This window comes from Diceros bicornis, chromosome 7 (assembly GCF_020826845.1).
Source record: "Diceros bicornis minor isolate mBicDic1 chromosome 7, mDicBic1.mat.cur, whole genome shotgun sequence".
Classification (NCBI taxonomy): Eukaryota; Metazoa; Chordata; class Mammalia; order Perissodactyla; family Rhinocerotidae; genus Diceros; species Diceros bicornis.
This window is the reverse complement of record NC_080746.1, coordinates 77,804,417-77,830,219: the sequence shown is the minus strand read 5'-3', so window position 1 is coordinate 77,830,219 and position 25,803 is coordinate 77,804,417. Positions and strand designations below refer to the sequence as shown.

At 35.4% G+C, this 25,803-nt stretch overlaps 1 protein-coding gene across 9 annotated transcripts in view; it reads right to left on the bottom strand.

Moving 5' to 3' along the window:
- Positions 1-25,803, bottom strand: part of PRMT3 (protein arginine methyltransferase 3) — a 129,370-nt gene that overhangs the window by 43,628 nt on the left and 59,939 nt on the right. For 8 of the 9 annotated variants that reach the window (XM_058546136.1, XM_058546141.1, XM_058546137.1 and 5 more), the window contains exons 11-13: positions 17,406-17,484; positions 3,768-3,955; positions 1,653-1,739 (exon numbers count right to left, since the gene is read on the bottom strand). In XM_058546136.1, coding sequence (XP_058402119.1) covers positions 1,653-1,739; positions 3,768-3,955; positions 17,406-17,484 — 354 coding nt within the window. Of the gene's footprint in view, positions 1-1,011; positions 1,353-1,652; positions 1,740-3,767; positions 3,956-17,405; positions 17,485-25,803 lie in introns of those variants that run through there. The other variant, XM_058546143.1, reaches the window with a different exon arrangement.

The window sequence follows — 25,803 nt, the reverse complement described above, 5'->3', positions numbered from 1 at the left end:
TTTGGATTCTGTCGTCTGAAACTAAGAACCCTGATCAATACCCAGAAAATAAAGAACATTTCAATCAAACTCAAACTCATCTGCGTATATAAAGTTAAAAAATATGTACAACTGAAAACAAACTCAGTTTTTGAGGTCTTCACTATAGTTTTACATTTGTTCTACTTGATTTATGTGAAGGTCACTGAAAGTAGATGTGAAATAATAATATTTAATAATACTGGTGATCTGACAATTAATTTTTATCTAAGAATTCCCTTATAGATTGATCAATTGTCATTAATCAAGAGGTCTTCTCTAACTCTCAAGGATTCCTAATATCAAAACACAAAGTAAGCCTACGAGTTAAAGCCTTTAGCCTGTAATTTCAATTGACCAAAGCATTTCAGCTGCTAAAAAGCAAAATTAGAAAATCTGGAGGAAATGAATGGGAAGAATGAAACTTGCTTTTCATCAATTAAATGAATGAATATAATGGGTGCCCCCAAATCATAAATCTGGAATATAGATATTTAACTTTTAAAAATTATAAAACCAACTTCAGTGAAAGAATTTCTCAAAACATCAAAGCACTGTTAAACTCATTTGGATACAAAATAATTTTTGGATCAAAATGAACTGAAACAATTTTAAAGAAGCCATAAAATCTTCTGTATGTCAATCTGAACAAAATATTTAAAAGAATCAGGATGAAGAGTCAAAGTTAACATGACTATAATTTGTTTTACACAATTTCTGACAATACAGTTTTCCATAAAAATTTTAACTTTTGAAGACATAATTAGTATTTTAAAAACTATATAATTATTTAAATAATATAAATATTTATATCAATACCACCTATGTAAATTTATACTTTCTTAAGTAAAGACCCATATTTTATTAATATTCTGAATCTCCTGGTAAAGGCAAATATTGTTATCTTAGTATTAATATACATTTGGAAATTATTTAAGAAAAAAATTAATATATTTTAATAACCTAACATTTCTGGCTACATTATAGGTGCTTTCACTTATATTACCTCATCAATCTGTGTAACTAATCTTCAGGATAGAAAGAATTATTACCATTTTTCTTAAAGCAGTTGATTAGTCTGAGGTACAGATCACCTTGGTAACTTGAATAAGTAAACTAAAGAGTGGTAGAACCTAAAGTGAATCCCAATTTGTTTAACTTTTCTAAAGCCCATACTTTTTCTATTATACCAGGCTGATGTCTTAAAGAAAGGTGCATCAGTTTATTATTTTTCACACATGAATATAAAATATTATACCAAATAAACATATCTTACTTCCATCTAATTTGAGTGTTAAGAGAGTTACTGGGAGGAGCAGGACATGAGCTTTTGTCTGTGAAGATAAAGATGAGTGCTCTCAATTAATTACGCGATAGGTGATAATGAAGAATCTATAAAGAAAAATCATTATGTAAACATGACTTCCTAATACTTTTTCTTCTGAACTAAACTAACTTTTCTGAAGTCTACTGACCTATTAAAACAGATTTGTTTGATAGCCTAACAAAGGCAAAGATAGACTGTCAAAGGCAATAGTCTTTTTCATTTATCACAAGCCTGGTCATTAATTCATTAGCCTGCCAATCAACTGCACTGCTAATGAAATCTGTGAAAGCAGAAGGAAATAGCTTACCGTGCACAAGGATGTCTTTGTGATTTTCAGGGTAAAATCTGAAGAAAACTCCAAATCTGAGACAGATGTCGTATGGCAATCTATATGCTACCCATTAAAAGAGTGGAGGGAAGAACTCAGTAAAAATAGTAAAAACAAAACCAAAAACAAATATTACTTTTTTTATGCAAAAAGGATTACTGTAAACCAATGTTTTGCAAACTTTAATCATTCACATCCCACTTTTGAGACTGTTTCCAAACTTAAGGGCTGCTATCCTTTAGTTAATTTTTCTTTAAATAAAATTAGTATTTTTTTACTTAGCCTTCTTGTGAGAATAGTATATATCAAATCATGGCTCTAATGTGCTCAAGTTTTCCTAAGACACACTAAAATACTTTCAAACAAAAATTGTTTTCCTGTGTTCCAACCAAAATCATTTTGTACACCACCAGTGGTACACATTTGCTATAAATTGTTTGATAACATTCAATATTTTTATAGGAAATGCCAACTTGAAAACATATGCTAATGAAAAAGACAAGGTGTTTTAGAATTCATTTTTGTAATTGCATTTGAAGATAAGTTTGTTAGATATTAGGAAAAATCACAATTCCAACCAAAGAGCAAAAAGTAGTCTGAAGATTCAACTCAAAAAAAAAAAAGGTCAAATATCCTTATTTTTCCATTCTGCCTAGGTTCAAATCCTTCTCCATTTCATTATGGAGAGTAGATGGAATCAGCTCCTGCAGTGTGACCAGAAGGATGCTGTAAAGGCTGTTAACAGCTGACTTGCCATGAGTAGACTATAACACAGTGAACACAATTCATATGACTACCTACCTGAGGCATTACTCTATTTTAAATAGTTGAGAAAATTTAAAAGAAATTACAATGTGATTGCATTTTATTTGTAGGAGGATTGGGAAACACAGAACAAACTATATTTACCTAAACAAGCAAATAAATAATGATTAATGTTTTTTTTTTAAAAAAAGGGTATGTATACTTTTTCTAAACACCTTTGGTTTTCAGTCCTAAATTTTCTCCTTCAACTATTTCTTCACAGCAGTTTTTGGCATTAAGCAAAGAGATCACTAGAGAAAGAAATTTGTACCCCACAACCCCCACCCGACAACCCTCCTCTTTCTGCTCAGCCTTAAGGGTGAATTGGCTACAACTGTATAGTGCTACCCTGAGCCAAAGAATCTAAATAAATCCCTTACTGTAAGTGTACCATAGTGCTGAACAGTCCTATAATCATTAAGCAGGCTGTACTTTTTTTCTTAAAAGCTGAATGCAATTTTAATCAGCTTACTCTTACTGAGGAAATTCACGTGTTTATTAATTAATCTATGCTAATTTTAAATACTTTATCCATTTAAGAAAATTAATGAACATTTACTGAATATCTTCTTTGTGCAGAGAACAATTATTGATACTATCAAAGTAACAGTGCGACTAAAAAGAGGAGATAATGTCTGAACCTAACAAGCTATATTTATTTGATTATCTAATTGAAATAAATTAAGGAGTTTTTAAGAAAAGCAATATGACTTTTCCCTGCAAAGTTATTATTCAACCCATGTAAATTCAACATAGCAAAATTCACAAAACTGGAAATTAACATGTTAAACAATAAGATATTAAAACACAAAAGGAATTAACTGAGAAATCCGAACATAGCAGGGCTTTAGTTTCATGGGCAAATTCACTGTAATTACTTAATCTGAAAAGGCTGAAAGAAATTTGAATGAGAGAAGTTAAATAGTGTGGAATATATGATATGAATGAATAATCTGGCTGTAAACGAGAAGCTATAAGGCCAGGAGGTGGCGATGAAGCAGAAATGACAATACTGCAGGACTTTTTGCCTTCACTAAGCCAAAGTAAGTGATTCAACCCCTCGGGAACTTCAATATACAGAGAGAAGTGATTCCAAAGGTATGATACAGTCAGCTGGTAAATATCATGACTTCAAGTTGCTTTAGACTGATTAAAACACAAAGAATAATCACTGTTTTGAAGGCCCATATATAAAATCAATATATTAATTTCAAATACTGAACTCATAAATGAAAACTAAGAAAAACAGGCAATACTGTTCAAGAAAATAACATTGGTAAAAACACCTACCTTAACACTACAAGGGTCTGAAATAAGAGTCTTCGGATCTAAAATCTCCACAATAGCTTCTGGAATAACTGCTTTTTTCATGCAGGACATGTTGAAGCCATAGACATCATCCCAAAAAGCAATTCTATCAGCATGCTTATCCATGTCACTTACTGCCACAAGGCTGATGGTGCAAATATCAGGGTAGACTGTAACAAATAAAATACCCAACAATTTAGCATTATTTCCCTTTATGACAAAACACAATGTTTTAAAGACTAAATATAAAATACTCAAGTTCCATCTTGCAGCCTCTCTAAAAAAAGATTTCCATCACTATGACGGTAAGATTAAAGTAAGGATTTCAATTACGGATTCCTATTAAAATAATTAAAACAGGATGACACAATTAAATAATCCTAAAATGAACCTATTTATTAATATTAAACTTACAATATGCTGACTTTAAAAAGGTGCTAGATCTTTACTTTATATATTCCTCTGAAACATGCAAAAGAGATAAACCATTTACAAAGATATGTAACATGTAAAAAAAATCGTGATGGAATTTTATAGTTGTGCAGAAGACTAGTTCATATTATCCTCTCATTTATTACAAAAAGGAAATATTTATGATTATCAAGTATGTTCTAGATAAGCTATTCTAATTTATAGACTGTGGATACACATCCCTATTCTCAAGAAACTTGTATTTAGACAATTTTGACAAATAAATGGGCAATTAGTTGTGAGGTAATAAATACTAAGAAAGGAAAAGTATAAGGTACTAAGGGAGGTGAAAGCAAAAATAGCTAATTCAGATTTGGTCATAGCAGGGAAACAAGGGTATTATATAAGATAAGAACTAAAGACCAAGTAAGTTAGGAGACGGGAAGGAAAGAGTGTTCTAGGCAGAGTGAGCAGTGTGCATATAGAGTCACAATGTACACTCCAATTTGAGGGAAAACGAGACGTAAGGCTACAAATGTAAGTAGGGATTAAAGAAAACATGGCTGAGTAAACCACATTAGTAAACTGACTTTATTCTAAGAATAATGACAAGCCACTGAAAAATTTTACATAGGGTAGCAACTTGATCAGATTTTGGTTTTAGAAAAGCCCTCTGGAGTGCAATGTGGAGAGTGAATGGGAGGGTGCAAGACTCAGACAGAGACAAAACAGGAGACAGCTGTACTAATCCAAGCACTCTGAAGTAGAGTGATGGCTATGGGAATGGACAGGGGGAGATATAACCAAGGGGTATTTAGGAGGGAGAACTCATAAGACTGTGAGATTGGCTGGATGTGGAGGTGAGGAAGAGGGAAGAGTCAAGAATAACAGTTCTTAGCTTTAGCAACTGGGCAGATTGGGGTACTCACCATTATAACACAGAATAAATAGGGACAGATTCAAGAGGAACATGAGAGATTAATGCTTGTGAGACAAACAGGTGAAAGCACTCAATAAGCAGCGGAACATACAGGCCGAAAATTCAAGTCAGATGACCTGGGTTTCAGGATACAAATCTGGGACTGTGAGTACATAACTGGAAATGTAAGCTATGGGAGCTCATGAGGTCACCTGGGGAGAGTACATGATGAGTACTAGCATTTAAGAAATGTGTAGAAGAAAAGGAGGCTGAGAAGAAACGGCTGAGAAGCTCGGGCCACAGAAGTCAGAAGAAAGCCAAGAGAGTAAGTGTTAAGAGAGGCAAGGGAAGAGAGTGATTCAGGAAGAAACTCTTCTAATATCAAGCAAAAGTCTTTGTAACACAAAATTTTAAAATAATATTGATTTTTTTGACTAATAAATCAAATTAATTTTGTCCTTCATGATTTAGGGGAGTCACGAATCAAAATATAAATCACATCAAAATCTACATCAATAGACAGAAAGCAAGTACTTACACATAAAAGAAATCATTTCATGATTATTAACTAGCCTTCAAACTTAAACAGTAGAGAAATAACCCTCACCTTCCCCCAAACTTTGCTTCTATCCATAGCCTTAGGAATTTTATTATCCAATGACAGCAGCACTAAATTATTTTCCAAATAAAGCCCATGATAAGATCTGCTGGCATCAAAGCAATTGCTTCTTCCAAACCTGACCTATCTGTGTGAGATACCCAGAAGAAATACTTGGTGCTCTGTCACCGATAAGAAGTTTCTCAAGTCTCCCTAAGGGGGCCTGTGAGGCAGATATTGATAGCTGCACTGGGCTGGAGTCGACGGCCATGTAAACTGAGTTCCTCTCCTCTCATCTTCCTCCACAGACATGGGAAGTCTCTTGACTGTGTTTAAACTCCTGATTGATACCAATTCTTCTAAGTAACTGATTTATTATTGAAAACGTTGACCCATCAAGAGTATGAGCTACAGGAAAATACGTTTAGTTTCTTCAACTAAATCCTTAAGATGAGAAACAAGAAGAAGAAAAAGAATTCTGAAACAACTTTAGATATCTGGCAGCTTCTTTATATATCCGTTGTCAGACTTAAAATAACAATCATAGAAGCTTTCCCACATTATGCTCTGTAATTTCATCCTTAAAGAGGAACATAACAAAGGTACACATCAGGGGTCAGCAAACATTTTCTGTAAAATAACTATTTCAGGTTTTGTGGGCCATACAGTCTTTACTGAAACTACTCATCTCGGCTGCTTTAGTGTGAAAGCCACAGACAATATATAAATAAATGTGTGGCTATGTTCCAATAAAGCTTTATCTACAAAAACAAGCAGCAGGCCAAATATAGATACCCCTAATTTAGATGAGGGAGAAATGGATGAGGGAGGTCATGACCAGGGCCCCCATACTGCACTACTTCAGGGAAGGCCATTCACACTGTAGTCTGTGTGAACCGAACATCCTCTGGAGTTGTGCAGTGCACAGACATTCAAGTTACTTAACATAGTTCATAGAGTTCTTCTACTTTAGAATATTATTAAAAATCTTAGTGAAACTTATTTTAAAATATCATCAGTTTCTATATGGGGGGTTGGCAAACTATGGCCCATGGGTCACATACAGCCCACTGCCTGTTTTTGTAGACAAAGTTTAACTGGAACACTGCCACACATTTATTTACCTATGGTCTATGGCCGCGCTGCGCTACAGCGGCAAAGTTGAGTAGTTGGGACAGAGACCGTATAGCCTACAAAGCTGGAAACGTTTGCTATCTGGCCTTTTGTAGAAAAAGTCTGCTGGCCTCTGGCTCTGTACCGCGCAACATGAGGTACTAGTAATACTACTAAGAAACAAGGATAACCTTTTCATAAGGAAAAGTTACAACTTACTAATTAAAAAGTTTTGAAAATATGTTGGTAATAAGAAGAACCAAACTAAAGAGGAGTATGATTTTACTTTTTGTAGCACTGAGGTATATTTTTCAAGTTGATATTGCATAAAAATACAGAAAATCACGGTTTTTGTATGTTAGACTTTAGAAATGAAATTATTTTTTATCTTTCAGTTAGTAAGATCTATGAAGATTCATACAGGACTTGTAATCAGTGTTATACATCAATTTGGTTCTATATCCACCTCCTCACAGCTGGCTAAAATTATGGGCCACCTGCCAGAATCCTGACTAACCCTTTACCTTCACATTCTGACACATCTGTCATTTGATTTTTGTCAGAAAGAAGCGTAATTGAATAATTATTCCTTCTTGTAGGTGAAATTAATAAAGAGCTGATTGGACAAAAGCACCCTCTTAACAGACCATTTATAAATTCAGGGCTTTGGCATCTGTGTCCTTCTCGATTCACTGCCCAGAACTCATCTGTCACTAGAACAGCTCACGTGGTGAATAGATAAAGATGGGAAATCTTTTATCCTGAGAAATGCCTCACAAACTTTTGGACACTAAAGGATAAGACTGAGATGCATAAAGAAACAATTCCTGGTAAACATTAGAGTCACTGCTTAAATAATCAGAGAGTAAAAAGGTTTAGAACAAAAAGAGATAAGTCAAAATAAATAAATACTGCTCTTTTCACAATAAGTGTGAACAATATGGAAAAAGATTTATGAAATATAGTCAATGATAAAATGATATGCATAAAGGGAAATGTACTACTAAGTCACTAAATCAGCAAATATTTTGGGAGTTCAATAAGCTTAAAAAATTAATTTCCAATTTATATAATAAGGATATCTTAAAAAAATTAACTAATACTTATTTGGAAACTGGAAACATTTTCCCATCATTAACTTATTAATAAGGACTAGGCCCACTAAACTTAGCTAGGCTAAAAGGTAGCTGCAATACACACTGAAAAATTACGTACTGAAAAAAAGTAGAAAATGATACTACTGCAATATCACTGAACAAAATCAAAATAGTACATGTGAAGAAAGCAGATTTAAAGATGAGGAAGAGGCAGTGAACCATGGAAATGCTAAAGGAGACTTCTGAGTGAGCACTGTGAACCGGTGCCAGTGGCTGATGACACTGAGATAAGTGCCGTAAAAGTCAAGTGCTGCACAAAAGGCAGGTGTTAGCACAATGCTTAAATCCACTTGGAAACTTCTGTAAATATAAATCTAACACTAATCTCATGCTTACCAGCTGCAACTTAGGAGAGGAATTAACATTTATTGAGCAACTACTTTACGTCAAGTATCTCATTTGATTGATTCTATAAGGATCATATGGATTATAATCCTCATTTTACAGATAAGGAAACTGAAGTTCAGAGAGATAAAGTAACTTGCCCAAATTACTAGTCTTAATCAGCTAACTAGAGAACTAGTCATCTGATGAAGCAGGGATTCAACTTAAGGTCTAACTGCAAAATCTACATGTTTTCCATTATTGTATGATGTCACATTTTATGCTTTTCAAATGGAAGAAAGGGAAAGAGGAACCCCATCTTCCTAAGGTACATCGGCACTTGCTGGAAGAGAAAGAGGAAGGAGAAAGGGTTGAGAAAGATGGGGGATTAATGCAATTTCAGGGCCAAGTGAGGAAAATAGAAACGTTCAGCCTTACTTATTCCATCTGAGTAAAGGAATGAGATGACAGGGCAAAAAGAAACACTAAAACGGAAAGCAACCAACGGAAGTGAGGGAGGAGTGAGTGAGGTGTACGGCACTGCTGTGCACACAGAGAGAGAAATAGCAAGAAAAGTGTATTTGCAAATCTGGAATTTATAACAGAGGCAATTTCTTATTAGCACATACCATATCAGGTTTCCAACACAAACCCTCTGAGAGACGTGGCTCTCCCAGTGAATGGTATACATCTGCCACTCTGCCTGCCCTCTTCTGAACTGTTTGTATAAACCCCTGTGTTATGAGGCAGGGCCTGCTTCCCTCTATAGAAGCTGAAAATGACAGAAACTTGCTTTCCCTCCCTCCCCTGCAGGTTAGGCATGTGCACATGACCTAGGCTCCAATAAGGATATGCACCCAAAGCCGTCGTCTTCTCAGAGGCAGCAATGCCTACTGTTGGTGAGATCAGCAGCATAAACTATGTCTGCTAGTCTCCATCATTAGGGTAGTGGTATCACTTCCAAACACATTCTATAAGGTAATTGTGAGCATTGTTCCTGGATGCATAACCTTCCATCTTGTTTTCTAGTTTTCACAGAAACTTTGTAAACTACTCCATCCTTTTAAAAAATTCCTTCTCTGTTTAATGGCCAGCATAGATTTCTATTTCTTCCAACAAGAACCCTGACTGATACAAAGGGAAACATACATTTTAATTATTAAGATCAGGACTCTTCCCCTAGTTTTTGGTTCAAAAGGGTCTGATATGGGGCCTGAACATCCATATTTTTAACAAAAGGCCCCAGTGATTGTGATGGTCTGTGAAGATTAAGAAACAATGAATTAGGAAATGGCTGCCTTAGTAATTCTGTGTTGTACTGGACGCAGTCCTCAAGTTTATAATCTTGACAATTATAATGGAAAGAAGATGTATATTCTGAAAGATCCCATAAGACATTCAAGTTTAGTTCTGACCATGTCAGGGGTGAGGGGGAACCTCCCATTTTTGCTTGTGATGAAAGGCAATGAAAATGACAGTCTTTTCTAGTAACATGGAAGAAGATGTCTCCTTTAATGGGCCCTAATCTTTCTATGCAACAATTATGATTTTACAAAACTATTACCAGTTTTGAGGAAGTTTCAAAGAAATGAATTATTTCTGTGTGCTCCTATCAGAGCACAATTTCAATTTGTCCCATTCCTGAGGATGTCAACCCTGATTACTTGATTAAGGTGGAGTCTGCTAAGCTTCTACACTGAAATTTACTCTTTTCCCGTTTGTAATGAATAGATATTTCATGGGGAGGTTCTTTGAAACTAGGTAAATATCATATTCTTAATCAAACTTTCAGATTATTTATTTATTTATATCTCAATGGACTTGTTTCCTATTTTATTCAAAGAGTTATAGGCAAAAAAATTTTAAAGTAGAAAGTATGGAACGGCAGAAGTAAAAGTGTCTCTATTTGCAGGTGACATGATTGCTCACATAGGAAAGCCTGAGAATTTGTAAAACTACTACTAGAACAAACTTAGCAAGATCATATGATACAAGGTTACTAAACAAAAATCAATTGTATTTTTATACTAGCAGCAGCCAACTGAAAAATGAAATTTAAAAATTTCCACTTGTAAGAATGATAAAAAGTAAAATATAAAATAATGCCAAGAGAAATTAACGAAGACTTTACAAAAATGGAAAGATACACTATGTCCATGGATTGGAAGACTCAATATTGTTAAGATGCTGATTATTTTCAAATTGATCTATTCATTCAAGCCAATCTTAAATTGATAGATTGATAGATTCTAAAATTGATAAGATTCTAAAATTTATTTTAAAAAACTACACATACACACAAACGACCAAACTGTCAAAGAAATTTTTAAAAAGAACAAAGTTGGAGGTCTTTCTTTACCTGATATCAAGACTCAGTATAAAGTTACAGTAATTAACACAGTATAGTATTGGTGAAAAGATAAACTTACAGATCAAATAAACAGATTACAGATAACGATCCACATGTATATGGTCAATTAATTTTCAAAAAAGATGCCAAGCAATTCATGGGAAAGAACAGTCATGTCCACAAAGGATGCTGGAAAAAATTAACATCTACTCCATACACAAAGATTAACTTGAAATGAATCACAGACCTAAATGTAAAAGCTAAAACTTCAAGAAGAAAACAGGAAAACTCTGTGCGATCTTGAGTAAGGCAAAGATTTCTTAGATTAGAAATTTTTCTTAATATGACAGAGCCTGAGCACATGTTTAAGAGTCATCTGTATTTCCTTTTCTGTGAGCTGTCATTCAGTTCTTTGCCCAATTTTCTGTTGGGTTTGTGGTCTATTTATTTGCAGGACCTATTTATATGTTAAGGAGATTAGCTTTTTGTTAGTGACAGGAACTGATACATTTTTTTCAGTCTGTAGTTTCTCTTGTGACTTTGCATATGGCATATTTTGCCATTTAGAGGTTTATTTAGATATAATCAAATTTATCAGTATTTCTTCTAAGGCATCGGAATTTAAGGTGTTATTTAGAAAGCTCCCTTCCTCCAAGTTTATAAAGGAATACACCTACCTATGTTTCCTGCTAGTCTTTTTATAGTTTCACTTTTTTTTTTGCATTTAACTTTGGACTCATTAACATTTACAGTGTACAATTTATTGTGTGAATTAAACATTACTTTTTTTTCTTTTTTACACAGGGCTACCCAATTGTCTCAACACAATTTACTACATTAAATTATTTTCTTAATTATATGAGATGCCATATATTATTGGGTCTATACCAGGATTTTCTATTCTGTTCAACTCGTCTGTCCATTTAAGAACCAGTAATATATTGTTTTAATTATTGAGGCTTTATAATGTATTTTAATATGTGGTAGCACTATTCTTCCTGTCCCCCTACTCCTACCCTGGTACCCTTCTATCTCAAGAGTTTTCTTTGCCATTCCTATTAAGAATTTTTAAAATCCTAATTGAAAAAACTAAACCTGTTGGTTGGGATTACATTACAATTTTAGAAAATTAACTCTATTAAAATTTTCCAATAGATTAAAAAACAGAGAAAAGCATAATTAACTCTCATACATATCATCTATCTTCAATGTTTCTGGATTGTACTGCATTTTAGATTAGTTTTGGGAGAACTGACATCTTTATGGTATCGATTCTCTCTATCCAAGAACATGGTATGTCTTTCCATTTATTTAAATCTTCTTTGTGCGTCCTTCAGTAGTAAAGTTGTCTGCATATAAGTTTTGCTTACTTCTAATTATGTTATTTTGTATCTCTATAATATACTAATTTCTTCTTTATAATCATTTTTCAGTTGACTCACTTGACATTCCTAGGTTTGAATCAAAGAAGCTACAAATAAGAGTTAGTTTTATCTCCTTTTAAAATTTATCTTCTATATTCTTTCTCTTTTCTAACTGCACTGAGTAGTAGTACCTCTGGTGAAATGTTAAATAGTGGTATAATAATGGGCATTCAAATCTTGTTTTGACTCTAGAGAAAACGCTTTTAGTGTTTCCCCATTAAACACGTTACAGACTTTCAGTTGAGATAAACATACTTTATCATATAAGCTAGTCTCTGAATAGTCTTATTTTTATTTTTATTTTTTTTTGTGAAGGAGATCAGCCCTGAGCTAACATCCATACTAATCCTCCTCTTTTTGTTGAGGAAGAGCGGCTCTGAGCTAACAGCCGTTGCCAATCCTCCTCCTTTTTGTTCTTCCCCAAAGCGCCCCAGTAGATAGTTGCATGTCATTGTTGCACATCCTTCTAGTTGCTGTATGTGGGATGTGGCCTCAGCATGGCCGGAGAAGCGGTGCATCGGTGCGCGCCTGGGATCCGAACCCGGGCCGCCAGCAGCGGAGCGCGAGCACTTAACCACTAAGCCACAGGGCCGACCCTTATTTTTTCATTTAAAAAAAAAAACTCAGAATGTAAGTTGTATTTTGTCAAAAAAAACTTTTCAGTATCTATAGAGATGGGTATGTTTTTGTTCCTTAGCTCTAAACTCTATTCATGACTGCTGTTTTCAATTTTTTGGATTTGCCTGAATAGCTTTTTTCATCCTTTTAACTTTTCTGAATAACTTTGTTTTAGGTGTGCATCTATAAAGTGCACAGAATTGGGTTTTCTTTTGTGACCCAATCTGAAATTCTTTTTCTTTGCATAGGCGAGTTTAGCCCATTTACATTTATTGATATGAGCAACATTTTTTTGTTCACAATTCTACCATTTCATGTTATCTTTTCTGTTTCTGTAGTTTTTGTTTTGTTTTGTTTTTTAAGTAGTTCACTACATGGTCTTTTTGCTTTTTTCCTGAGTATTAGTTCTTATATTTAGGAATTTTTGTATTTTTGTTCTAGTAGCTAACTTTATAATTACAACCTTACAGAATATCTTTAATTCTCTATTTTCAACACTTTTACTAATCTCCTATCATGAGTAATGATAAAATTAGTCTATTTCCTTGTTCTTCCTTTTCCCTTCCCTCTTTTTAATTACCCAATTATTTTTTTAAAATTAAAGAGAGAGATGTATTGATAATACTAACAACAAATACAGAAGTGGGCATAGAATTAGCACACACCTTTAATATATTTTTCAGGAAAGTCAGCAGTCAAATCATGTCATAATTCATTTGACCAGAAGGAGGTAGGAAATGCCACTTCACTTTTTTTTTTAAAGTCATTTTTATTGAGGTACAATTTACATGCAGTAAAACTCACTCTTTTTTGCATATAATTCTATGTGATTTGATAAATACATAGTCTTGCAGTCACTACCACAATCAAGATATAGACAGGATCTATCACCACAAGCCTCACCACTCAATTTTAATCAATAGTATCATTTTTAATATTACCTTTGTAGTACTAAATGTGCTTATAATTGTTACTTGATTTGTCAGCTTTAAATATTTCATAAATTCCTGCTATTAAAGATAAAGCAATTGAAGTACACAGACTTCCACCCACTGCCTTCTGCATTCTCTTTCCAATTTTTGTGAGATGTAGCATTTGACATTGTTAGGTTATAAAAAGTTTACATTCTACGTTGTCACCCTAAAACATACATTCGTTTTCGTCATAATTCTAGTTGCAAAAGTACACACCGGTCATGGTCAAACATTTTCCTAGTGTTCTTCCTTATCTCTTGGTTGGTTGAATGTAAAACACTATAATATCTGACACACAATTAGTGCTTAGTAAATTTCAGCTAAAAATAGAAGTTGTCTTTAGTAAACCCACTTTCATTACCTTTACAAGATTATTTTTCTTAGTAGTAAATGAGCACCTCTACAGTACTGTGGAATTGCTCCACGATAACAAGAAGAATGAATACTCAAGTTATTGGCTGACTGTGTTTTACAAAGGTTTCACTCCATGCCATTAATATATATAGTAAGACATAAATTAAACCTAAACTCATGTAAAAATAAATCCTGGTCCCTTCATCCTTATATGGGTCTTCAATATTCTCCCTCTCTCATAATTCAGTCATTCTTTCTAAAATCTTTACACTACTAATTCCTTAGTAAATCTTTCCTTCAGAAAAACATAAAAAGAAAACTTTGCTTTGCAATAGAAGAATGAGCATGTACGTGATTGGTGATATTCATTTAGACAAACTCAAATACATAAACCAGGCAAAACCATGTCATGTTACTCATTTCTGATTTTCCCTTCTTTTCTCTTGATTCTGTTAACAAATAACATTTCACAGCACTGCTTGGGCAGTTAAATGCTGACCCCTCTTCAATATACCTCCAGATTATCTTAGTGCTAATGTTAGCTACATAAAAATATGGAAAGAGCTAGACTTATGAGCCTCCATTTTATGCCTCGATGATGGGAAAGAGCTTTGCCACTGTTTCATCAACTATAACCTCATTATTCGCATGCTGTAAGTTCTTAATGAATTTCATAGAGGATTCAATTTAAATGCATTAAGTTGCTGTCAGTCCCTCAGTAAGATCAATGAATACCACACAGGGAGGTATGGAAACAGTTTTCTGATTCTTCTCTAGAACAACTTCAAGGCAAGAATCAGCTTCAATAAAGTGCACTTTAGTAGGGAAACAACAAGGGACAGCGAAAAGAACATGACTATTGGAATCAAGCAGATCTGAGTTAAAAAAAAAAAAAATCAAGGCTTGGCCACTTAGTATATGTCATCCAGGACACTTTTGTTTCTAAAATCTCAAAGGGCTGTTGTGAGAATGATATGTAATAACACAAAGGGAGAGCATATTATTCGGTAGCTAGTAGACACTCAACAAATGGTAGATAATATTAGTTTTCAGTCATTAAGTATAGTGGTCATTTAAAAAAAGCCATTGCAATTACAGAAAGATATAGTCAACTGTTGCAGGATAAAATATTATCTAAAAATTCTAGCCAGGTTCATGTCAGAGATCAGGAACATATCTTTAAATGATTACAAAAAATACAGTGATAAAATGTGAGCATTTTGAAAACGAAAGGCAATCATTAAATGCTATTATAAAAAAAAATCTATTATACTGGAGCATTTTCTGTGCTTTGTGTTTTGGCCTGATTTTTATTGTAGCGTAACTACGAAAGTAATTTCATAGAACACGGATGGGCAGGAGGCTTCAGTATGGTCAAATTCTTTATGTCACTAGTCCCAAACGTCTCCTCCTTCTCATCCACTTTCATATAACAGTTTTGTCAACCGTACTTGACCACGGAAACCATGTGCTGCACCTGAAGCTCTGATAAAGGGAAGGCGCAGGGGGAAGTGAGTGAAGGGAGAACAACTGAACTCTTCAGTTCAGTTCTAATGGTTCTCCATCTATGTTTCAGGAGCTCTGGAGCTTGCTGAAGAGTCGACGATGAGCAAAACATAATCCCTGCCCTACAAGAGAACGCTATGTTTGTATATAACTGTTCATAGCAGAAGGCCTGTAAGAATACAATCTTATTCTGAGTAGGCAGAGTTAATATGATGAAAAGTTTACCAGGGACACGAAAAGAAGCCTTCCAAATTTACTGGGATCCATTTAAAAATACTGATAGGTCGGGGCCGGCCCGGTGGTGTAGTGGTTAAGTGAGAGCGCTCTGCTTCAGTGGCCCAGGGTTCGCAGGTTTGGATCCCGGCACGCACCAATGCACCACTTGTCAAGCCATACTGTGGCGGCATCCCACATAAAGTAGAGGAAGATGGGCACGGATGTTAGCCCAGGGCCAATCTTCCTCAGCAAAAACTGGAGGATTGGCATCAGGATGTTAGCTCAGGGCTGGTCTTCCTCACACACACACATACAAAATAAATAAATAAATAAATAAAAATAAAAATACTGGGGGCCGGCCCGGCGGCGCAAGCGGTTAAGTGCGCGCGCTCCGCTGCGGCGGCCCGGGGTTCGCTGGTTCGGATCCCGGGCGCGCACCGACACACTGCTTGGTAAGCCATGCTGTGGCGGCGTCCCATGTAGAGTGGAGGAAGATGGGCACCGATGTTAGCCCAGGGCCGTCTTCCTCAGCAAAAAAAAAAAAGAGGAGGATTGGCGGATGTTAGCTCAGGGCTGATCTCCTCACAAAAAAAAAAATAAATAAAAAAAACAAATAAAAAAAAAAATAATAAAAATACTGATAGGATATGTTGCACTTTAAAAACTTGGTAGAAGTCAGTCACTTTTTAAATGTTCTCATTAAATCAGAGAAGCAAAGTTTATACATTTAGTGAAGTCATGGAAAATTTGCCACTGAAGTGAATAATCTCCAGCCTAGTATGAAATATTTTATCAGAAAGAAAAGTACTCAATGTCATAAGGATTAAAAATCAAAAGGAGTTGCTGTTAGATTTTGATATGAATATCAAATAGCTTACAAACTTAGTCCTTAGTATTTATTTTTTTTGCTGAGAAAGATTCACCCTGAGCTAACATCTCTGCCCATCTTCCTCTACTTTATATGTAGGATGCCACCACAGCATGGCTTGAACCTGCGAACCCCAGGCCACGGAAGAGGAGCGAGAGAACTTAACCACTATGCCACTGGGCCGTCTCAGTTCTTTTTTTTTTTTTTTTTTTGGTGAGGAAGGTCAGCCCTGAGCTGACATCTGCCAATCCTCCTCTGGTTTGTTGTTTTTGTTTTGTTTTTTTTTGCTGAGGAAGACTGGCCCTGGGCTAACATCCGTGCCCATCTTCCTCTACTTTATATGGGACACCGCCACAGCATGACTTGACAAGCGGTGCTCTGGTGCGCGTCCGGGATCCGAACCGGCGAACCCCGGGCCGCCGCAGTGGAGCACGCGCACCCAACCGCTTGCGCCACCAGGTCGGCCTCTTTTTTTTTTTTTTTTTTGGCCGTCCCAGTTCTTAGTGTTTTTATAAAAAGTATTCTTCGGAATACCATTAACGTGCATATCTTACATAATGTTCCACTTTTATAAAAAGTGTTCTTGAGAATACCATAGTCCTGCATATCTTACATAATGTTCTACTATCAATAGTATAGTAAATGAATGTCAAAGCTTCATCTAATGGAGACATCTTTCATCTCTATTGGGAACTTTCTCAGTCATGCATAGTTTATTTGAAATCCAAAGGTTCATTTGGTTCTGCCAGACTAAAATTAGATTATTAAAACTAGAATTTTATACTCACCCGATCCTCCTTTTGCCAAGTATTTGTTCTTTGCATAAAGGACAGAATCTAACATAGACTCAAAAAGAAGAAAATAGCCCTGCATAAAAAAGGGAAAAAATAGATTTTAGAAATATGCAATACCCTCATATGCAGATCAATATAAATATCTGGGCTACTCTTTCAATAAAAAATATATATTTTGTCTCTCCCATATTCTGCAAAGTTTGAAATTATTTTTTGCAGTAAGTTCTCCACATAATAATTATTAGAAAATTAGGCCAGGGTATAAAATGGATCCAGAAAGTTTATTACAGTAGATTGTATTGAACCTTCTCTACTTGTGCTTCCACTTTCTAGATTATTGTTTCTTCCTCATTAAAAGGAAAATTTCAGATAGAAATTGTTAATGGACCCTATAATTCCCCAGAATATTATTGCAATATTAATCTAGGGCAGTGGTTCTTAACTAGATTTTGACCCCTGGGGTACATCTGGCAATGTCTGGAGACATTTTTGATTGTCAACAGCTGAGAGGGAGATGCTATGGGCATCAAGAAGGTAGAGCCAAGGGATGCTGATCAACATCCCAGAACGCACAGGACAGCCCTCACAACAAAGAATTGTCCGGCCCCAAATGTCGACAGGACTAAGGCTGAGAAACCCCGGTCTAGAACACCATTTCTCAAAGTGTTTCTGGCCCAGTGACTTTCTCTTTGGGTAAAAAAAAAAAACGGAGGAGAGGGGATTTTTTGTGTGTGTGTGTGAGGAAGATCAGCCCTGAGCTAACATCCATGCCAATCCTCCTCTTTTTGCTGAGGAAGACTGGCCTCGAGCTAACATCTATTGCCAATCCTCCTCCTTTTTTTCCCTTTTTTCTCCCCAAAGCCCCAGTAGATAGCTGTGTCATAGTTGCACATCCTTCTAGTTGGCGTATGTGGGACGCCGCCTCAGCATGGTTAGACAAGCGGTGCGTCGGTGCGCGCCTGGGATCCAAACCCAAGCCGCCAGTAGCGGAGTGCACACACGTAGCTGCTAAGCCATGGGGCCAGCCCCAGGGAGGGGATCTTTAATCAAAGAGGTTTGAGAAAGACCAGACGCTATATCCTCCTCTTAGAGATTCAGAATGCACATTAGCACATTAACAGTTCTGAGCAGTGTTATGGTCAAGATGACTGGTGAACATACTTTAACCAGGTATTACCCACTTTTTGACTAGAGACCTCTTTTTTTCTATTTAACACCTATCAACACCTTGAACAACTAGCGTTGTTTGAAACAGTTTATGAAACATGGCCCGTGTACTCCAGATTTTAGAGAACAGTAAGGAATCTTCTACCAAGAAAGGATAATCATAGCACAAATGAAAAGAGAATTTGCCACTACTGGTGTCACAAACACAGTACATTCTAATTGCTACACAGTTTATCATAGAAATGACAAAGTAATCATGAGTGACCAATCAAGCCAGTTTCAGCCAGTCTTTCTCCCTCTAGGGGCCTTCCCCCAACCACCATGAGCAGCATGAAAGTTAAGTGCTTAGCATATAATACGCCTTATCACTGCTTAGGGTGAACCAATATGAATTTTATCCTAACGTTAGCATTCTAAATCAAAACTGTTCTCACTCATTTGTTCTGTGCACAAACAACTGTCCCATAGGATAATACAACATTGTTTAACCATATGTTTAACCATACGAAGAAAAACTTTTTACAGTTTTATCTAGAACAAGAAAACCTGCAAACCTAGAATGGATAATCTTCAGAAGAGATTAACAGTAAATTTAAACTTATGGAAAATACCATTCTCATGCTTGAATCACTTATAAAGGAACCTAATTAAACTGCCACTAGCAACTCTACATTGGCGTTTACCTAGTACCCCCAATACACTAATTCACTGATAAGAAAATAACTGCCTACAGAAGAAAGACTTAGCAACAAAGCTCTTTTATTAATGTGTTTACGTTAGGAAAATTAAGGATTTGGTGGAAACTTTTTCTGGATAAAGGACTTCAGCTGTATGTCTAACCCTTACAAGTTAGTTCCCCATTAAACCTGTGTAGTATTCAAAGAACAAGGGACTTTTGGAATTCAAGTAAGAAATCTTTACCAATCTGACATAATTCAGCAGATCTGTGCACACAAGTGCTTATAAATAAGCATTGATCCATTGATTAAAGTGAATTATAATTTAAGCTAAGAAATTATTAAAACAGGAGCCATCTATTTACCTTATGGAGAAAAGATCAGCTGATAAACTTAATAGATTCGAGACAAAATGGTCCCCATTTGCAAGATTGCTGCATGTTAAAACATTCAAATAAAATAAATTCACATTTTAGTACAAATTAAGTATTCATTATAGTCCAGTCTTTTTTGGAAAAGGGCAAAAAAAAAGTTTGTTTTTGATTTGGCACCGTGTCAAACTGTTTTCTAGTATTCTCTTCCAAAATAGTTGGCCAAATCTAAGTATTCTGCTTCTGCATGCTCAAACTCCATCTTAATTCCATGCACTACAAACAAACCAAAAAAGGCTTTTTGATCAATAACAAAGTAGTCCCTTCTAGCAACATGCTCATTTCCTGCATTTAAGATAAAGTTATTATTAGTCATTCATCAGAGATGAATTTAAATCCCAGAGGAGCTCTCTTCTCTTTGTGACCTTGGTCAAGTTACCATCATTGTGCCTCAGTTTCCTCATCTGAAAAGTGACACTAACAATGGTATTCTACTTCATAGGGTTTGTGTGAGGATTAAATATACTAATATATGTAAAAGGGTATGGAAAAATAAATCTAAAGTTAGCTGAAAAAATTAAGAGCTATTTAAAAAATATATTTTAAAAGCTAATCAGAATTTTAAAATTACATTTAATAAATTAGAGAATAAAGGCTTGGCACACTACCCATAATCACATGACATTTATTTAGTGAATGGTCCTGTATTACAACCCCTGAAGCAGAACTGAAATTCCTGGGTTTTTTTCAGGAGTCTATCAGATACATTTTCTGTGTCACTTCTTTTTTCAGACCAGCCAAGCCTATGTGTACGTGTGTACATACAAAAAAATATAAAACTGCTCAAAATTTCTTTACAATTAAGAAATAAAATTTAAAAAACCCAATCAAAATAATTCGAGCACATTGGCCAAATTAGTGCCAATTGCAACTTCAACATTGTTCTCACAAAGACAATCACTGAGATTTTTTTTCCTGGGCCAAAAAAAATCAATTTTACCTAATACTCTGAACTTTGGCATTTATACTTAAGATTTTTCCATGTGTCTACTTCCATTTAAAATAATACACACCAATAAGCATTTTTCCACATACCCAATAATGATTATCTTAGCTAAGATGAGAATTCTGATCAGACAATATTAGAGATAGTTTCTAAGGCCCTAACGATTTAAACAACCTAACTTTTATATTAGATAAATCAATACTAGAGAGGTTAAGTGACTTATTTTAGATTATATAGCTGGAAAAATAATACTGGACAATTTTTTACCTCCCCTTACAAAAACACTGGCTTTAAGATTCAATTCCCATTGCTGCCTAACTCAACAATGAGAGAGATGCAAACAAACCTAAGATAATCATCCCTGGCAGCAAAAACACCCTTTCATAAATGCATGTCTTTGCTTCCCATTGTTTACAGTCAGCCATCATTATTAGGTCAGAGAACTTCTAAAAGCAAATGATCAAATGCTTTTGTTGTTACATGTAGAGGATTTACATAGTGCCTGGCACAGAGTTAGGCCATAAAGCCTATGAAAGACCATATCACATGACTCTTTAATTTGGCAGAAGTCACCATATGGGGTCAGCCACTGTGGGGTAGAATTGGGCTAAAATATAATAGAAGCAGAAGGGAAAGCAAGTCTTTCTTCTTTTCCCATTTTTATCTCCTTTTTCTCTCTTCATTGGTATATAATTAAAAACAGTAATTTCCTCTACATATATCTTTGATAACATCTTTTTCATTTCAGTATCAAGATATTGCTTGTGTAAGTATATGATGAGACTTCTATTCTGTCAAAGTAGTTTCTTACCTTTAAGTTAAAAAATAACTGAACTAGCAAATCAACAGAAAAGCACTCCTTCAAAAGAAGAATAGATTATACATTTCTTCATATTTAGCATATCTCTGAAATATGCTACATTATCGAAGACTCAATGAAGACTGAGAATTTTCATTTCACTTAGTATGCAGATATATGCTCAATTATCACCTCACCACAAAGGATTTTCCTGATGTCCCTACGTAAACTATCTTTTCCGTTTTCCATCACCAAGCTCCACCTCTTTACTTTGCTTTGTATTTCATCATAGCACTTACGAAAGAAAATATTATTTTTGTGTTTATTTTACCTCCTTAATAAAATGTAAGCTCCAAGAGGACCAAGGACTTCGTCCATATTGTTTGAAGCTATATTCCTGGGGGCTAGAAATGTGCCTGGTACATACTAGGAACTCAGTAAGCAATTTTCGAATGAATAAAAGAATAAGAATTATTAATATCGTATTTGTATATCATTATAATTGTTAAAATGAAACAATACATGCTTTTTGTTATTTTTCTGGTACAAATTAAAGTTAGTTATTTTAAAATGCTGTTTTGCTTTCTAAAATTAAAATCTCAAATAATAATAGTGGTGATAACTGTTAAAGTTCATTATATTAAGTGTCTTTATAAGGATTATCTTATTTAATTCTTCCCTAAAGCACATTTTATTGTTATTCTCATTTAACTGATGAGGAAATTAAGGCTTAGAAATGTTAAATAAATTGGGCCGGCCCCATGGCTTAGTGGTGGGCCGGCCCCATGGCTTAGTGGTTAAGTGTGCGCGCTCCACTGCTGGCGGCCCGGGTTCAGATCCCAGGCGTGCACCGACACATCGCTTCTCCGGCCGTGCTGAGGCCGCGTTCCACGTACAGAAACTAGAAGGATGTGCAACTATGACATACAACTATCTACTGGGGCTTTGGGGGCGGGGAAGAAATGTTAAATAAATTAAAATAATAGGACTTAAAAACACAGCTCACAGTCACAGAAACAGTTGAATGAGCCAGAATTTGAACCTTGGTCTGTGTAACTACAAAGGTCAAGTTCTGAATTACTATTCTACGTTCCTTCTTAAATTGCATTTACCTGATTGAAAATAAGATTTAGTATTTGTATCATATTATACTACATTTGTGATTAAGGAGTCAAGTGTTCTGACATGAAAAATTTCCCATAAAGCACATTAAACAAGATTAGAATTTACCATAGGTATATGATTCATAATATTTCAGAGCGATAGCTTAGTTGGCAACTGGCTCTTAGCCACCATCCATTGTGAAAACTATCAGTTTGGAAAAATCAATGCACATTCTAGAATATATGTAGAACCAATATATGACATTTGTGAGATAAATTAATATGCCCAGTTAAAAATGTTAGCAGATGAAAAGATTCACATACGCATTGCTAAAGGCTGTTGTCCTTTCTCTCAACTTTCCACTTAGCTAAACTTCATTTTACTATAGGTTCCCTACCTGAGACAACAGCCTTTAATTTCCTGGGAATTGTCCTTGGTTCGGAACCAAGTCATTTATTACTGATATCAGAAGGCTGTGCTCCAAATGCCCTACTCATCTGCAGTGTAATTCAGACTGTAATTTCACAGGCTGCTGCCTCACCTGTAGGGGTGCCATCTGGAAGAGAATTACACCCGATATTTTCTCCCATGATGCTCACGGGGTACTCTTTTTCCAAGTTGACATTTACTTTTTAAAATTAAATTTTGCATTTACAGTTCAAAAATTAATTACTACAAAAGGAACACAATGGATTAAATCTGGAACTAGAATATTAACATTATCCACTGAAATGGGAACCTTATTTTTAAAATGTCTATCCATGAGATCTTCTTGGAATAGATAAATTAATGATAAAAGAAACATAATATCTTTAGTATAAGGTGCTTCTCTTGTTTAATTTTTTTCAGTTCAAATAACTGAATTCCTGATACACCCTTAGGCAGAATTAACTATTTAAAAAAGTGAGGCAAAAGAGGTATAAATAAAATGAAGAAGTAATCTGTAGAAAGTCTAGTGACAGTCAATAATCTGGATTTATTTAAAGATAAAAATAAAAGATTACTTCAAACAAACAAACAAGCCTATGAAATCTAATCCTGAATTCTTAGTATATTTCTGAAGCACAATAAATATTTGATAACATTTTTTAAAATACTACTCTCAATTCTATAAGATTTACTGTAAATAGAATTTTATGCAATGTGATTGAGAGTAGTAGTCAGTTGTTAATTGAAAACAATACAGTTTAAGTAAAAACATATAAATGTAGATTTGTTTACCAATACTTGTTGAGGATGGATCCCTTGATTGGATTCTTCACCATTTTCCTTGCATAAACCACACTCATAATAGATTGTAAATAATTTCCAGTGTGGGTTATTTTAAAACAGAAAAAGAATCTAAGGGCACTTGCCAAGTAGAGAATCCTTGAATTCTATAATTCCCACCCTCCCACTCCTAGTTTTTCACCATTGTTTTACTCACTACTTTATTGAACAGCAATTCCCTTTCAACCTTGTTCAATAGTTTATGTTAATATTAACTGATTTTATATAAGCAAACAGGCAAACTAATATAATAAGCTCTTGGTAAACATATAACCCCACTGATAAGAGCACAGGAGTAGCAGTGCACAGAAGGTAACTTAGTAGCTTTAAGTGCTCAGCCAGCCATAGGAATCTAGCAGGTGTTATGCAGAAAGAATGCAGAACATCATCAATTTGGTGAATTAAATGCAGGTTGGTTAAGGAAGCTTCAACTGTTTACCCATGTGACACAATATACTGTCATGATGTCACCTTATAAGGAAAATCTTCTGTGATGCCCCAGTCTAGGTCAGGTGGCCTTTATAATATGATCTAAGTTAGAGGTTGTTATTTTCAATGCATTGAAATGAGAACTCTAAAGCAAGGTTTCTCAATCTTGGCACTAGTGACATTTTGGGCCAGATAATACTGTATTGTGGGGACTGTCCTGTCCGTTGTAGGAAGTCTAGCAGTATCCCTTACTTCCACCTACTAGAGGCCAGCAGCACTCTCCTCCTGCACCCCCTATAAAACCTCAATATTTCCGGATATTTCCCATTGCCCCAAAATCACTCAAGAGAGCAAAACTGGACACGCTCCCCCCGCCACTGAGAATCACTGCTGTAGAGACATCCAAGAAATACTAAATAAGCATTTTCTCCTAATCTACAGTGCTCTCTGCTAAAAACGTATCAAACTTAAGATGTTACAGAATGTAATGTAAGCTCTATTTATTTCACTGTTATATTTATAACAGCCTTTGAACACCTGAATTACAAAGTTTCTGAGTGATTCCCCAGTCTATCACTTGACTCTTTCATCTTAAAATGTGCAAATGCTAACCACTTTATTTATTACAAATGTGACAGTGAAGTTATAAGAGAGTTTTTAAAGTAATTATGTAAAATCCTTTTGGGTAAGGTACTTTCCTTACTGCCAGCTCTACAGTGACGGAGATAGATGATATTATACTCTCTCACACGTGGCAAAATGCAAGCAGCTGATGATATCAAGCAACAAGACTGCCTGTAGCCTTTGCATTTATTTGCCATAGAATGAGTAAGAAAAATAATGCTATTTTGAACATGTATATATACACACACAGACATCTTTGTTCAACGTTTTATGTATATGGCTTAAATTTTTTTTTTTTTTTTGTGAGGAAGACCAACCATGAGCTAACATCCATGCCAATCCTCCTCTTTTTGCTGAGGAAGACTGGCCCTGAGCTAACATCTGTGCCCATCTTCCCTCACTTTATGTGGGACCCCGCCACAGCATGGCCTGACAAGTGGTGCGTCGGTGTGCGCCTGGGATCTGAACCAGGCCACCAGCAGCGGAGCGCGCTCACTTAACTGCTATACCACGGGGCCGGCCCCATTTTTTGTTTGTTTGTTTTGTGAGGAAGTTCAGCCCTGAGCTAACATCCGATGCCAGTCCTCCTCTTTTTGCCAAGGAAGATTGGCCCTGGGCTAACATCTGTGCCCATCTTCCTCTACTTTATATGGAATGCCGCCACAGCATGGCTTGACAAGTGGTGCATCAGTGCTCGCCCGGGATCCGAACTTGTGAACCACGGGCCACCACAGCGGAGTGTGCGCACTTAACCGCTACATCACCAGCCGGCCCCAAAGATAAATTTCTTAAAGCAGAATTCCTGGATTAAAGGATATGCACATTTAAAATTTTGATCTGTATCATCAAACTGCCCCACAGAAAGTCAATGCCAAATTTTTATTCCTACAACTGTATGAGTGGATTAAAGACAAAAAGGTATAAACTTTATAGAGAATATTTTCAT